The sequence below is a fragment of the Giraffa tippelskirchi genome, chromosome 2, assembly GCF_054371585.1.
Source record: "Giraffa tippelskirchi isolate mGirTip1 chromosome 2, T2T-mGirTip1v1.2.pri, whole genome shotgun sequence".
Classification (NCBI taxonomy): domain Eukaryota; kingdom Metazoa; phylum Chordata; class Mammalia; order Artiodactyla; family Giraffidae; genus Giraffa; species Giraffa tippelskirchi.
The window spans coordinates 41,276,746-41,292,221 of record NC_137276.1 but is presented as its reverse complement, the minus strand read 5'-3'; the positions used below and the strand labels follow the sequence as shown (position 1 = coordinate 41,292,221).

Genomic DNA, 15,476 nt, shown 5'->3' with positions numbered 1-15,476 from the left:
CTGCCTGCTGGCAGGCAGGTGGGGAAAATTGGGAGGAGAAGATAAAGTTTTGTACATCTTTTTATTGTCTGACAACCAGCACACATTACAGTCAGCAATTAAAACAACCAGGAGCATAGTCATGATTCAAGCAAAGCTTAAAATTAGCAAATTTGAAATATCAAAAGGTGTCTCCACATTTTAACATGGCAACACAGCTGCAGAACCACACAAAAGAAACTTTTAAAAATCACCCTAATATCAAGAAGCCCAGTGAGTCCAAGGCCTGTCTCATACTGTGAAGACATCCTTGGTAATGTCCTGAAGAGACCAGATAAACCAAGGATTTCAAGGCAGAATGCTTCAGACCCTGCCTCCACACTTGAGGAATTTGTCTTGCCTTGATAACAAACCAGAAAGATCAGAGAAAACAAAAGTCATTGGCTCTTATCTCTTGCTTCACTCTTCTCTGTCTAATAGTGACTGGATTTTCTCTTTTTTTAGCTCTGCAGACAAAAGAAAGGATCACCTATGTTTGATCTACGCTTGATCCTTTCTCACAGTCATGGACCCTATGACATTAATTTTTCCTAACCTAGGAAAAATATAAACGACTGCCCTTAGGAGCAGTTTTCTATACTGGCGGCTTCAAATAAACCTATCGCAGAGTTTCAAAACACCTTTTACAAAGGCAACATGTTGTCAAATAGGGTATCAAAATGTACAGTGTTGAATTTTCTCTCTTTCCCCTCTTGCTTATCTAAGTACAATCTAACACAATATCTGAGCAAAGAAGCCCATGAAAGAGGCCACATGATTACACATGTACAGTGTTGAATTTTCTCTCTTTCCCCTCTTGCTTATCTAAGTACAATCTAACACAATATCTGAGCAAAGAAGCCCATGAAAGAGGCCACATGATTACACGTGAATTCTTTTTTATCCACAGTATGACTTCATTTTGGCATCAACCCTGGGTTACAGGGACAGACAAAAATAAGTGCATTTCTCCTCAGTGTTAAATCACAAATGTTGTCATCACCAAAAACCACTTCACTTCCAGTCCCCTGGGGGGGTTTACATGAGAGGGGTCACAACTGAATGCAATGGCCTTTTACAGGAAGGCTGAATGGCACTTTCCAAGGGAATATTGATTCAAAAACCTTACAGTCCATTAGGTACGACCCACAGTCTATCCCTTTGTGGTAGGTCAGACCACACTCATTTCTTTTAACTCTAAAATTGTTGAAAGGCAATGTATATTTTGGACACCCCATAACAGACTTGGCTTTCCTCTTGAAAATATATAATGTATATGAATAATATTAACTAGAGTTTTAAAATTTATTTCTAAAAAGGACCTGAGACTGCAACAGACCATGTTAGGATTTATATAATTATGTTCCAGAAGTGCAGAGTTATCAAAGACAGCAAATAACCGATTAGCAGGTATTGAAGTTTCTTCTAATAGCTGATCTTTTTCTTATAATAATTGTATTTAGTTCTTTATTGGGGGAGAGAAGACTGAGTAGTAAGACATTCCCTTTATTCTATCTCCTCACACATATATATTTTTTGCTATTTTTAATTTTCCATTCTTTCCTCAGTTTTCTTTTCTCAGCCAAGTGTGAGTTCAGAGCTTCCTCACAGGTGCTTCAGGAACTTCCCTCAGACTGATACCAATGTTCAAAGAGTTTCTCCATGCCAAGTGCACTCTTGGTTTCTCTTTTGGTTTAAACTCTAAAAGGAACACTGCACTTCGGCTTTTTAAACGCATTCCTCAAAATCACTATTTATTGGAAAACTATAATAATACATGTATTCAATGCTACACGTTCCAAACACTTGAATTCTCATATTAAGAACATTTACACTTGAATTCCTCATTTATATGCGGAAACTAAAATATAAACAAATATAACAAAACAGAAACAAAAGCACAGATATAGACATCAAACTAGGGGATACCAATGGCAAGAGTGAAGGGAGAGAGGCAAGAAAGAGGTGGGAGGTTAAGAGACACAAACTACTATGTATAAAAGCTACAAGAATGTACCACACAGCACAGCGAATACAGCCAATACTTTATAATCATTTTAAATGGAGTACAGTCTCTAAAAACAATGAATCACTCTGCTGTACGCCTAAAACAAATATAATATTGTGAATCAATTTTACTTCCATGAAGAAATTAAGTTCTGTGTTTGAGAATGTATTTTAAAACTCAACTAAAGGCCATTTCAAACTACTAGTTGTGCAATTGCTAAATATTATACTCCTGCTGCCATCTTGTGGTAATTTTTGGAATCTTCTTGTTGGCTCTCTTCCTCCCTTTTCCTTCTCCTCACTCCACCTCCCTTTTCCCCTACCTTTTGGACAGGACCTATATCCAAACCTTAATGAGCCCCTTTCTTTTTTTTTTTTTTGGTTAAATTAGTTTATTTATCTATTTTTTAACTTTACAATATTGTATTTGTTTTGCCATACATTGACATGAATTCACCATGGGTGTACATGATTTCCCCTGCCAGAACCCCCCTCCCACTTCCCTCCCCATCCCATCCCTCTGGATCATCCCGGTGCACCAGCCCCGAGCACCCTGTATCATACCTCGAACCCAGACTGGCGATTTGTTTCACGTATGATAATTTACATGCTTCAATGCCATTCTCCCATAGCATCCCGCCCTCGCCCTCTCCCATAGAATCAATAATACTGTTCTATTTATCTGTGTCTCTTGATGTCTCGCATACAGGGTTATCTTTACCGATTAACTAAATACCAAATATATGTGTTAGTATACTTACTGTATTGGTGTTTTTCTTTCTGGCTTACTTCACTCTGTATAATAGGTTCCAGTTTCATCCACCTCATTAGAACTGATTCGAATGTATTCTTTTTAATGGCTGAGTAATATTCCATTGTGTATATGTACCACTGCTTCCTTATCCATTCGTCTGCTGATGGGCATCTAGGCTGCTTCCATGTCCTGGCTATTATAAACAGTGCTGCAATGAATAATGGGGTACACATGTCTCTTTCAAGTCTGGTTTCCTCAGTGTGTATGCCCAGCAGTGGGATTGCTGGGTCATATGGCAGTTCTATTTCCAGTTTTTCGAGGAATCTCCACACTGTTCTCCATAGTGGCTGTACTAGTTTGCATTCCCAATTGAGCCCCTTTCTTAAGTGGTAGGCAGACAACCTGCACTGTATTCTGAAGTGAGAATTGATTGTTGTCAACTCCTCCTCCTGCTTGCATAAAAGGAAGGCTGACTACTGAAGAATTGATTCCTTTGAACTGTGGTGCTGGAGAAGACTCTTGAGACTCCCTTGGACTGCGAGGAGATCAAACCAGTCAACCCCAAAGGAAATCAACCCTAAATATTCATTGGAAAGACTGATGCTAAAGCTAAAGCTCCAATACTTTGGCTACTTGATGTGAAGAGCCGACTCATTAGAAAAGACCCTGATGCTGGGAAAGACTGAGGGCAGGAGGAGAAGGGGATGACAGAGGATGAGATGGTTGGATGGCATCACAGACTCAATGGACATGAGTCTGAACAAACTCTGGGAGATAGTGAAGGACAGGGAAGCCTGGCATGCCACAGTCCATGGAGTCACAAAAAGTCAGACACGACTTTGCTACTGAAGAACAACAATCTCCTATTTGTAATATATTCCCACCTTTCTCCTTATACTTTTCTCATTTTTCTGCAAAACTATTCTTTAAACAATAATACCTTTAAAAATATTTATCTTTTAGATTCATCTAATTTCTTACAAGTCAAGGGAACACAGACTACAGGAAAATGCATGTGTATTTTATGAAAGACTTTCCCTTCCAAACCTTTTCCAAATTGTATTTTTACAGAGAAAGAAAAAAATCTTGACTTTCTGGCTGCAGGATGCCACACTAGTGCCCTTCACAGCCACAGACATCAACTCATAGGATCCAAGGAGAAGCCCTGGGGACACTCTCTGGGAAGACAGAGCTGCCCATGGACCCTAAGCTGGACAGAGACTGGACGCCAGGCATCCCTTTATAATTCCCAGCTGTCCTGTTCACCTATGTCTGTGGCATGGCAAAGGAATTCATAAACCTGGGGTAAATCAGACACTTCTCTGCAGATATAGTGAAGTGAGTAATTCTTAACCAGACTGACTTACCATTAGAGCAAGAATATATCTTATAAAACCCACTATTTCCATGCAAATCTATGTCCTAACTCCAATTCCTATGGAGAAATTGAAAGCCATCCAAGGAGTCACCCAAAGACAGGTCCAGCGAGAACTCAATTAGCCAAAATTTTCCACAACATAGATAGGGTGAGCATGAAAACAATCTGTTTCATTCCTTGTTGAAAATGACTTTAAAATAAACTTTCCCTCTTTTGTGTTATTCATATCTATGTTATTTACAATCTATATTTTTCTACGTTTTCCTTTAAAATCTATGAACCCTTAAAACGAAGCTTTCTAAGCAACAGAAGCCACATGGCATAGGTTTAACATGATTATTACATCTTTTCCCTCAGTACATTAAAATTATTTATTAATATAAAACAAATTAACTTGTGTGCCACCTAGAAGCACCCCAGTGCCATCAGTATATGAACACCACACTTTGGGAAACAGGGCTCTAATGTACACATGCTGAGTAGAGTATAGTAAACCTAACAACAGTTATTTATAAATAAGTAGCTTTAAGTGTTGCAGCAACCAGATGTTGATATTTTAGACCCACAGTTCAAATCACAAGTTCTCAAACATTGCTTCTGCAGTGACTCACGAGATGAATGATGTTCCCACGTGCATCACACTCTTGTGAAAAGACAAGACTGACTGTGGGTTCTGTGCTATTTCCTGCCATATATTTGTCATCCTCCCAGCCTGGGAAGCCAATCGGAATGCAGGGCAAAAACCATCCCTTGAGAGGTACCTGTGAATGCACTCAACCTTATTTTCTAAGAAGCAAATAATTCACAAAGTTTGATTTTTAACCTACTATTTACTCATTTTAACCTCACAACTAATCAAACACATACCACCGTGTGCCATGACACTACAGCTACAATCTGCTGGAATAAGACCTGGAATATTGTCCTGCATATTTTAGAGTGAACTTGCTCTGTGAGAGGAGATTGAATTGGATATGAATTGGTTTGATCCTCTAGATGGTTTCTGGGTGAGTTTTTGTTTGTTTTTAACACCTTCTAGGTATGTGCTGTTTTCACCCTGCCTCTGAAATTTAGCATGTGGGAAGAGAAATGCATATGGTAAGCCGAAGGTTTTATAGGGTTGGAATTTTTACTATAAACAGACCTGGTTTCTACCCTGGGGTTTACAACCTAAGATATAAAAGAATTTTCTATTTTGAGAATTTTTAGCATATGCAGTTGAAGTTCCTTGGTGGCCGTGCGAGACATGAAATTAACATTACCCACGCCGTGAGGGCAATGAGAGGCATCAAGAAAAATACATTTACTCAAAGGCTTTGGATTTGCTCACCAGGCAATATCAGTATCATACTGTTGAACAAATAGGCCTACGAGTATTTTTAAGAGGCAAATATACAAGTACTTTTAGGATTTCCTGTAAGGTTTGTCAGCAGTATTTTTGCAGTATTTGAAGTCAGAATGCTCAAATAAAGACTTCTGAGGATTGAAAACACATTTTGAAAAACTCTCTAAACTGATTTAGAAAGGAGGAGCAGTACAGCATAATTTAAGAACTGTACTTGCATAATCTTTATCACAAGTGAAAAAAAATATTCAAACTAAGTCCTAACAGGGTAATTACAGCAGACGTCTTACTGGATTTGTCTTATTAAGGCAAATTCACTTATTAAATAAACACTCAGATGAAATCAGCATGTTATCCCCTTACACACCAAAGTGCTATCAGTGCGTTCATCCACATAATAAAATCAATCCAAATCAACTTCAAGGATCAAGATATTAACTGTTTAGGACTAATTTCCAAGAATATGTCAAATCAACACACACTAAAAAAAGGTTAACCATGCAGCCAACCCCTTGGACAGGACAAATTACAGAAAGTATTTTACAACTTTCTAGCCAATATAAACTTGGTATTGACTGAATTTAAAACTATGCTTTTTTCTAAGATAGCATGAGTTTCCACTATAGCCCAACATTAAAAAAAAGAAGTACAGAATGTTTAAAATAAAAGCAACATAATGTACACTGAAGTTTCTAATCCACCAGCAATGTTTCAGAAGCAGTGCAGAGTAAGTTTAGGAGTTTTAAAAAACGAGTCTGCTGTTCATAATGACAATAAAAGATTATTTCTATCAGCTTTTACATAATAAAAACAAACCTATTTCAAAGATATACATTCTTTGGAAATATCCAGCTTTCATTAAGAAATACTTTAAAGCATCATATATTTTCAACATGAAAAATTACTTTTTAAACTTTAGGAAATTCAAATTGTACAATATCTGAAATAACTTAAGACATGAAAGATTTTGAAAAGTTAGAATACTATTCTGAGCAAGACCTCTGTTCTACATTTGTGGTTGTATGAGTTTTGAACATAACACTGATAGATCTGGCACGAGTTCCAGATGTCAAGCTAAAAAAGAGGAACCAGGGACCCCAAAGAGAGATGCACAACACGGGCAGATCCAACAACAAATAAAAACAGGTAAAGATCATCATTGGGTAAAAGGTGGAATCAACAAGAAGCAACAGAGACTGATTCTAGTACCCTGCTCTGGAAGACAATATTGGACTACGTGTCTAGTATCAGACACAAGCATTTGACATGCTGCAAGATGCTGTCATCTATTTTACGATAACAGCCCAAGAAGTAAATCATCCTTTCCCCAGGAAACTGACTGGGCCAAACGAGAAGAGTTTACCGTAAGAAGTGAAAAGTCATAAACCAAATAAATTGGCAATTTGTGTGTATGTGTATAGATATACATATATGGACATATACATATACATACACATATAATCATACACATAAACATACATACACACACACACACACACATATCCTTTTCTATTCAGGGATCCAACAGCACATGACACTAACAAAGCGAGGCTCCAGGTCAGTACTCGTTTTTGACTAATTCCAAACTTCTAAGCTTTCACTTTTGTGAAACAGGATACACTACCTCTGGTTTATCTCAGAGCTCACAGTAACTTCCAAGAGCTACAAGAATTCAAGATAACATAGGGTCCTGAACTCTGATAAGCAAATTCTCAGTGGCAAATGAAAATAATTATTCCTACTCTGAGCAGCTATGAAATCACCTGAAAATCCTATCAAGAGAAAGGGTTTTAATGCACTCTTAGCACCTCCTACACAAAGTGGGGAGAGGGCACTGGGAAATGAGCAGTCAGTAAAGAGTAAAAATATATGACATCTTTTGTTTATTCAGGTCTTTTAGAAATATTTTCATAGGGTCAGTCAAATCTCCTATGAACACATAATTAAATTGAAACTTGCAACCTATACACATATCAGCGATCCAGATAGAACAAGAACCCTTGCTGTATTACAAATACACCTGGAAAATGAACATCATTCCAGAACCCAAATCAATCCCAAAGTGGTTATGTCTTAAAATATAAGTATAAACGATGATAACTCAGAGCTATCAATTCACCAACTCTGGTACTGATGCAAAACTGAGAAACCTACATTGGTCTTCTTGTCCCATTTCTGAGATCCTTTAAAAGGCACTTCAGTAGTGATTTGCTCAGGTTTCTCATCATGAAAACCAGGGTACTGTCTGCCTTCTGTATTGCTTTGACTAAAAGTAGGAGTGAGGTGCTTGTTCACAGAACCTATCCTCTTCAAATTACTCTTGGCAAGACACAAGGATCAAGCCTGCCTAAACACCCTCCCGTCTTCTCCACAGCTCTTTCCCCTTTCAACTCTCATCATAAATACTACCCATCAGAGTAAACTAGATGAATGTCCTCTCCCAGAAGCTCCTGTTAAAACATCACTGTGTTAATCCAGAAAGGATAACTGGTCAACAGAATGGTATGGGGTCAGGTAGTAATAAATTCCTTTGGTTGGAAGGATTGGTAGGGATGATGGGATTAGCAGGAGGAATCTGTAAAGCAAAAGGCAAAGGATATAGTGGACGATATACAAAGGCAGCCACAGAGATCCTTTTCACATCCTTCCTCACCTGCACTGCATCAGTTCCACCTATGACGTGAAGGAGGCACGACTGGGAAATGACAATTCCAAGAGAAGGACCTGAGGAAATTCTAGCCAGCTCAGCACACTCGAGGTGTATGTGCTGGATATGCCTGTCAAGGCATATTTGCTTAAGCTCACTGGTCATTTTTTCATAAGGTCAGTTTTGTGCTGGCTATAAGGCAAAAAAAAAAAAAACCAACAACAACAACAATGTATTCTAATTTAGGGCATGTTCTTTTCTTCCTATTCAGAAAGATTCACTAGTTAATAAGATGGAACTATCCTGATTCCAAGGCTATAGAGTATAGCAGCTGAGAACTGGGGCTCTAAAAATTGCAAAATTGGGATTTGAAACCCATCTGGCATTTCCTACCTGTGAGATCTTAGGTAAGTGACTTCTTTGAGCCTCAGATTCCTCATATGAAAAGTACATATGTGATTTACAATCACTGGGGAAAAAACAATGAGCTGCTGAAAGTAAAGAGCTTAGCACTGTGTTAAGATCAGTAGGATTAGCTACTTTTAATATTCTTACCTATGCTATTTTCAAAGCATTGTGTATCTTCTATTGGAACAATTAATAAGGTGGGCCCAGAATTCAGTGGGTGTACCCGCTCATTTCATTAAAGCTACTTATATCAAAATTAGGCCAGATCCCTTGATTTAGTCTGAAGGTTAAATCAGCTGAAATGAATCAGAGACTTGCAAAAGGCAAACAGTTTTCTGGGGCATCCATTCCAAAGCACCCATGTCCCACTGGAAGAAGGTACAAGTTCCAAAGGATGAATTTACATTATCAAAAATCAAGGGATCTGTGACAGGAATAGCTCAATAGCTTTGCAATATAATACATTATTCCTGTAACAGAGTAATATTGATTTCAGCTTTTCCTTAAGCTAATTTAAAAACAACAATTGTCTGCAGTCCTCTGAGCTAACTGGGTGGTCAAAATAAGGAATTTAGGTGTAAGTAAAAAAACAGAGGGAAGAATCAGGATATTGGGTAATTCTTGATGTGGAGTATATGCATGCAGGGAATTGAAGCTCATAGAAAACTATGTGAAAGACTTAGTTTTGGTAGAAAGTTATATATGAATGTAAAATATCATCATCATCATCCAAAACAGCCTACAGTTTTCAATGATTATCACTTGATCTCTACTGGGCATTTCTAAGGGGTCTGCAAATGAGGACTGTAATAAGTCGGATGTTTTCTTTTTAAACATGATCATCATACTGTACACTTGATACTTATGCTGAGAGCTCAGATCTTCCCTTTCTCTAGTATAATTTTCATCTAAAGCATTCCTCAGATACTTAGATCATTCTTAATGGAGTTTGTGCATTATGCCCTCTGCGGACACATGGAAATCTGGCTAATTGGACTGACTTGATTACAACAGTCGTTGAATTCTCCCATTTCCTTCCACTGCAATAAATGCTCAAGATATTTTTACCAGCGATTATGTGAATATTTCAGATTGCAATCATTTTCCAAAACAGTGGTGATAGGCAAAAGCGCTTTTGTCATTCTGCCCACCAAACAGAATTCCTATACTTTCAAAATATATTTATTTCTTTTCTTGTTAGTATAAAAACTGGTGGTGCCCTAGTAAAGTTTCAAACAAACCCATAGCATGAATAGCTCTCACTAAATCCTATAGCCACTGCAATTGAACATTAGCTTTGTGATAAAGCAGTCTCTTTCAGTCCCAGTAAGTGCATCAGGATGGCACAACTTTTAACAAAGGATGCATGAGCTGATGGGATGTCTATTTCCCAAATCCAAATATCTGAAAATTAGCAAATGCACTTTTATTTTGAAAGCACTGTGTTTGCTGTTAAATGCTGTATTCCAGAAATACTTTTTTAATGATATCTTTTCTTGGCCAAAATAAGGTGCCTCACCAGTAAGTCAGTACTGTCTCTTTAAATGCTAGGATAAGTACCTAATTTCAGAGGTTACTATTCCCGTGTTCTACCTGTCAAAATTCTTTAAACTCCAATGAGTCAGCTTCCTGAAAATACACGCCAAGCTTCCATTTGAAAGTATAAAACTACATGCTGGGTGGGAAAAAGTTTACACTCAGTCCCAGGGTAAATCCGCGCACAGAGGAAGTAGACAAGCACTTCAGCTAGTTTCTGCGGACGCAAATATGCGCCCGACCAGTCTTTACTGCGCATGATCCACTCTTTTGATGAATGTTCCTACCCCTAACCAGAAAGCGCTGGGAGTAGGGGGAAGGGATAGAATAAGGAAGATGATGTGTACGTTTGAAAGATCAGCCATTTCCTCTAAGTACACACAAAAACGACTCTCATTCCTAGGGAGATTTCTTATCAAGGAAAATAAAAGTGCCTCTTTGACAGCTAGCTCCTGAATGAGAGGGGACCCTGGGAAGGAAGTTTCTTCTCCTATCCTCTCCAGACCCCGGTGAAATTTCCTTTTTGCTGCGGCGAGGCAGTGCTGGCTACACTTTTTTTGGAGGGGCACAGTCCAGACACAGAGATCTGAAATTTCAAAAATGCGATAGAGCCCCAGCCGGCCAGCCCTAGGAGGCGAACAGCTGCTGGGTGACCGCTGATGAAGTGGCTTCTTAAGGAGGTGGGCAGATTGATTCCAGCTGCTGAGTGCGGGGCAGGGCAGCGGCCGAGGAATGCGCGGCTCAGCTGAGGCAAGACACAGCAGCTTCCCAACCAATGGCAAGGCCAAACATTAGCTCCGATTGCAGTCTTCGCCGGAGAGAAGGAAGAATGCCATTGTTCCATTTGATAGGAACTTCCAAAGCAGCGTGGGCCAAAAGGTGCCATGTGGACAGTGTCATTTTGTAAGTGTAATATTGCTCAGGAAACCTGAAGGCTGTCCCTTGAGACGCTGGTTCAGAGTGGGCCTGCAGTTCCCAAGGTGAAATCCTTCCTGCCTGACCCAACCTACTCCCAGCTCCTGGCCCTCTTCTGATAGCTCTCAACTCCTGCACGGTCTTCACTGATCCCCTCCCCATCCCACATACACTGTAATCAGTACACAATTGAAACAGACAAGGAAAGGGTGCAGGGGAAAAGCGGGGGGACATCGAGAGTCCTGCAAGTGGCCTGGATGGAGACCGACAAGAGGACGTGCTCTTTAGAAGCGCTGGCCTGAAAGTCAGCTTAGGGGGAGGGATTAATTTAGGGGTCCCCTGAGGGCCCCAAACTCAGACAACCAAGTGATCTAACAAGAAGGAAGGGGTAAGAGGCAGGCGGGCAAGAAGGCACGCCTAATGGAATATTCAATATCCTGCGAGATGCACTTTCGGCGGTGCACTTCCAGAGACTAAAAGCCAGTAATGGGCTTTGGAGTCTGCACTTCCTCTCCCTAATGTCCAGAGGCGCTTTAATGCTGCAGCCAATCGATCAGCCTTCTCCGGTGATGGCAGCGAGCGGAGAGCAAATACTTCCTACTTATGGCCAAAATCGCCGGGCCTCCTCTGCGCACCACGGAAGAGCGACACACAACTTTGAACTGGCAGGACTTTGTCTCTCAGCGTGGCGGGAAGAGGGAAGGAAGGAGCCCGGAGGCGCCCAGAGAAACAGCTCCCCTCCCTCTTCATCCCAACTTTTCCAGGGACAGACTCCGAAGACGAACAAGAGGGGGCGGTAGTATCGACTCTAGGAAAGGGCTGACCAGTAGCCCCAAACCTGCTTCAGGTGCAAGGTCACCGAGCCACCTCCAAGCCCTAGGCAGCCCAAGACGTGGACACTTCTGGAAGGGACACAAACTGAGCAAACCAACATCCAAGAATCGGTGTTTCTTTACAATTTCCTGCTGACATCACTTGCTGCCTGGAGAGTGACCCTCGGAGGCTGATCCCTGCAGTGAAGACGCACTCTAGTCCCGCCTCCCTCCCCTCACCCACTCTGCGCTTTCCCAGCCGGGCTCTGGGCAAGTTCACTTCCTAAACCGAACGCGGTCGCCCTGTCCAGCCTCCCGGTGCCGCTCCCGGGAGGCTCCAGCGGCGCACTGAGCATGCCCTGTGGCCTGGGTCTGGGGGTCACCTCCGGGAAGCTCTCCAGGCCCCGGGATGGGCCAGGTCCTGTCCCGGGAGGTAGTTTCCCCAGGGGTGCGCGAAGGGAAGACCGCGCGACTTCGGCGGGGTGCGCAGCGGCCAAGTTAGCGGGCGCGACCAAACTTTCCACGCTCCTTCTCCCCACCCCCACGCCACAGGGGCGCGTCTCCCCGAGGAGCTAGCCTTTCCCAGCCCGGCGGAGACCAGCGCAGCACGTGATGGGCAGAAATAAAAATAAACACACCCCATGCCGGGCCCGCCAGGGCCACCCCCACTCCGCGCGCTGAGGAGAGCCAGGGGCGCCGGGCACCGAGCAGCCCCCGCCGCCGCGGCCCGGAGCCCCTAGTCCCCGAGCCGCCGCCCGGCCCGCCCGTCCGTCCGCCCAGAGTGGCGGCCCCGCTCCAGCCCGCCGCGCCCGCGCCCCGGCGGCGCCTACCTTTCGGATTTGGTGAACTTCCGGAATGCCTGTCGGAGGTCGTGGAAGGACCTGTAGGTCTGCGGCTCGGCCGAGATGCCCTGTGCCCGGGTGGTCCGGGGGCCGATGTGGGTCGAGGGCACGGGCAGCACCGACTGGCATTTATGGAGTTTCCTCTTCAGCTCCTGGATTTCTTCCTCCTTCTCTGACAACCGCTTCTCCAGCTCTTTGATCCTCTCCTCCTTGAGCATGAGAATCTTGGCAAAGTCTTCCTCCAGCTCGCTCATGTTTTTCCCTGAGCCCCTCCGCGAAACTTTTTCTCGGGCGACGGCGGCTGGGACGACAGCCGGGCGAGGCGAGAGCGGACCGAGCGAGTGAATGGGCGCTAAGTACTGGAGCGCAGCGGTGCTGCCCCTAATGCGGCGCGAGGAGCCGCGTTCTTCGATCCACTTCTGCTGAATGGACTAAAAGCATCGAGGGGAGGATGAGAAGTCTAAAAGCGCTGGAGAGGAGAGGCAGAGTGCTAATCCCCAGCCTCTCCAGGGAATAGGTGATTATCTTTCATTGAGAAACCAATTAGAGCTGCCCTTCCTCCCCTGAGACCCCCTCCCCCGTCCCCCTTTCCCAATCACTTCGTGAGAACACGGCGTGCGCGCCACCCCACCGAGAGCCTGGTTTCTAGTTGGGAGGGTTGGACCAGTGAGCCTGGTCTCACCCCATCACACAATAATCACTCTTGCACGCTATATGGTACCAAAGGAAAGGGCTGGGGTGGGGTGGGGTGAGGGGGGAGCTTTATGCCACTTGATCCTTGAAATAGCAACAATTACCATGTGATCTGGTAGATGACGCAGCGCTTGTAACTGGAGCCTAAAGACTTTGTGGGGTGTGTGTATGTGTGTGTGTGTGTGTGTGTGTGTGTGTGTGAGAGAGAGGGGTGGGGAGACATTTCATAAATATTAAACTGCCTTTAGACAATAACGTGCGTGAATTCATCTTGTTTTCACCTTTTACTTCTCTTCTGCCCTGGATGGTAAGGGGTGTACGTGTGTGTTTGTTCCTTAGTATGAAGTCTTGTGGTTGTGACCCCAAGTAATAAGAATAACACGGCATTCGCGGTACCAGGTTTTTTCACTATAAACTTTTAGTGGAAATAATAAACTGAAATTGTTGGTGGGTAAATTGGATGAACATGTGTATGATAATGAGCCAAATGTTTACCAAAAAGGAAAAGGCCATGCATCCTTTGGAAACTTCTTCGAGTTTGGTTTCTATTTCATCTGCTACTATTAAAATTTGTATACTGAGCACCCAAATTATATCACACCACCATCTGGTTGTGAAGTGGGGGCCGCCAGTGCTGAACTGCGGGCTCACCCCAACAACTCCCGTTTTAGGGAAAAATAGCTTCTGCCAGCTGTATTTTCTCCCTCACCTCTGCATCCATCACCACACTCAGTGCTAAAGGGATGTTTATACTCATTTGGACCCAGAGTATTTGCTAATTCCTACACTTTATATATATATATATATATATATATATTTATATTTATATTTATATATCACAGGGAGTATTGTTCACAAATCACAGCTAAAGAGTTTGGATGTGTGGGAGGAACATTTCTTCAGATAAAGATCCACAAATCTATTTTTTAAAGAAAAGAAAATACATGCAAACTAAAATACCAGAGTTTTTGTAGAAATAGTAATTTTCCTTAAAAAGAAATATCATTATCCACAGGATGCTTATTTTTATAAAAATCTTTCTACCTTGTCTGAAATACTGTGGTAAAGGAAAAGCAGGCATGTGTGTGTGTGTGTGTGTGTGTGTGTGTGTGTGTGTGAGTCGCTCAGTCATGTTGGACTCTTTGCGACCCCATGAACTGTAGCCTGCCAGGCTCCTCCGCCCATGGGATTCTCCAGGCAAGAATACTGGAGTGGATTGCCATTCCCAAATCAACCCTAAAATATATTTTATTCTCAAGATTTCTTTATTTACTGTTAGTTCTACTAATCCAATTATTTAAAATTAAAAACATTTTAAGCCACATCTGATTTTTTAAATCACACTAGATAATCCAGATTGGCTTCATCTACTCATATTTGAGAAAGGGTTTTCTATCTTATTGATAGTTACTGTTCTATTGCTTCTATCTATAAACAACTTAATCTGCTATCATCCCTTTAGAAACACTCAAAATAATTGGCATTTAAAAATACATCAGAAAAAAATTTATCTCCTTAAAAAATCTAGGCATAGGTTCAATTTTATTTATGGGAGATACAGAAATAGTTTTAAAATGACTCTGAAATGGACAGGTTATTTTCAAGTCTTATATAGTAATCTTAAATGCAGGTATTCAAATGTGTTTCTCCTGCTTATTAAAAAACAGAAACCTTTAGACCACACATCTCAAAACCCTGAATTCATCCATATCTTTCAAAATCAATCTTATTTTGTTACTAAATCAGTTTTAAATTAGGTGACATTGAACTTTGTAGCCTTAAATCATGTCCCTTGGCTTATGAAATATTTAATTAAGAGCACAAGGAATATTTGAGAAATTACAACCTGGTAGAAGAGTAAACATTGAATTATTTAAAATCATAGCATTTTAAATCTGTAAGCAACATTGAAGATGATCTAACCTAACCACTTCATACTATAAAAGAGGAAAATGAGATCTTGAAAGGTGAAGTCCAAGATTACCTAAGGGCAAGTGTTTGAAGCCAGGATTCCCCAGACCTTGCTGCTCCTAGCTTGAAGCCTGCAAATCTAGAAATTCTACAATTCTGACACTCTAGTGTTCAAAGAGGTGATTCTAACCTCTGTTCTTTGCTTTTAAA

The 15,476-nt window shown here is 41.7% G+C and overlaps 1 protein-coding gene across 1 annotated transcript in view; it reads right to left on the bottom strand.

Annotated features, from left to right (window-relative positions):
* Positions 1-13,604, bottom strand: part of PRKG1 (protein kinase cGMP-dependent 1) — a 1,340,287-nt gene extending 1,326,683 nt beyond the window's left edge. Inside the window, exon 1 of the mRNA XM_081557175.1 lies at positions 12,651-13,604. Within this exon, the coding sequence (XP_081413301.1) occupies positions 12,651-12,916 (266 nt within the window). The 5' untranslated portion in view covers positions 12,917-13,604. The remainder of the gene's footprint in view (positions 1-12,650) is intronic.
* Positions 13,605-15,476: the final 1,872 nt, after the last annotated feature.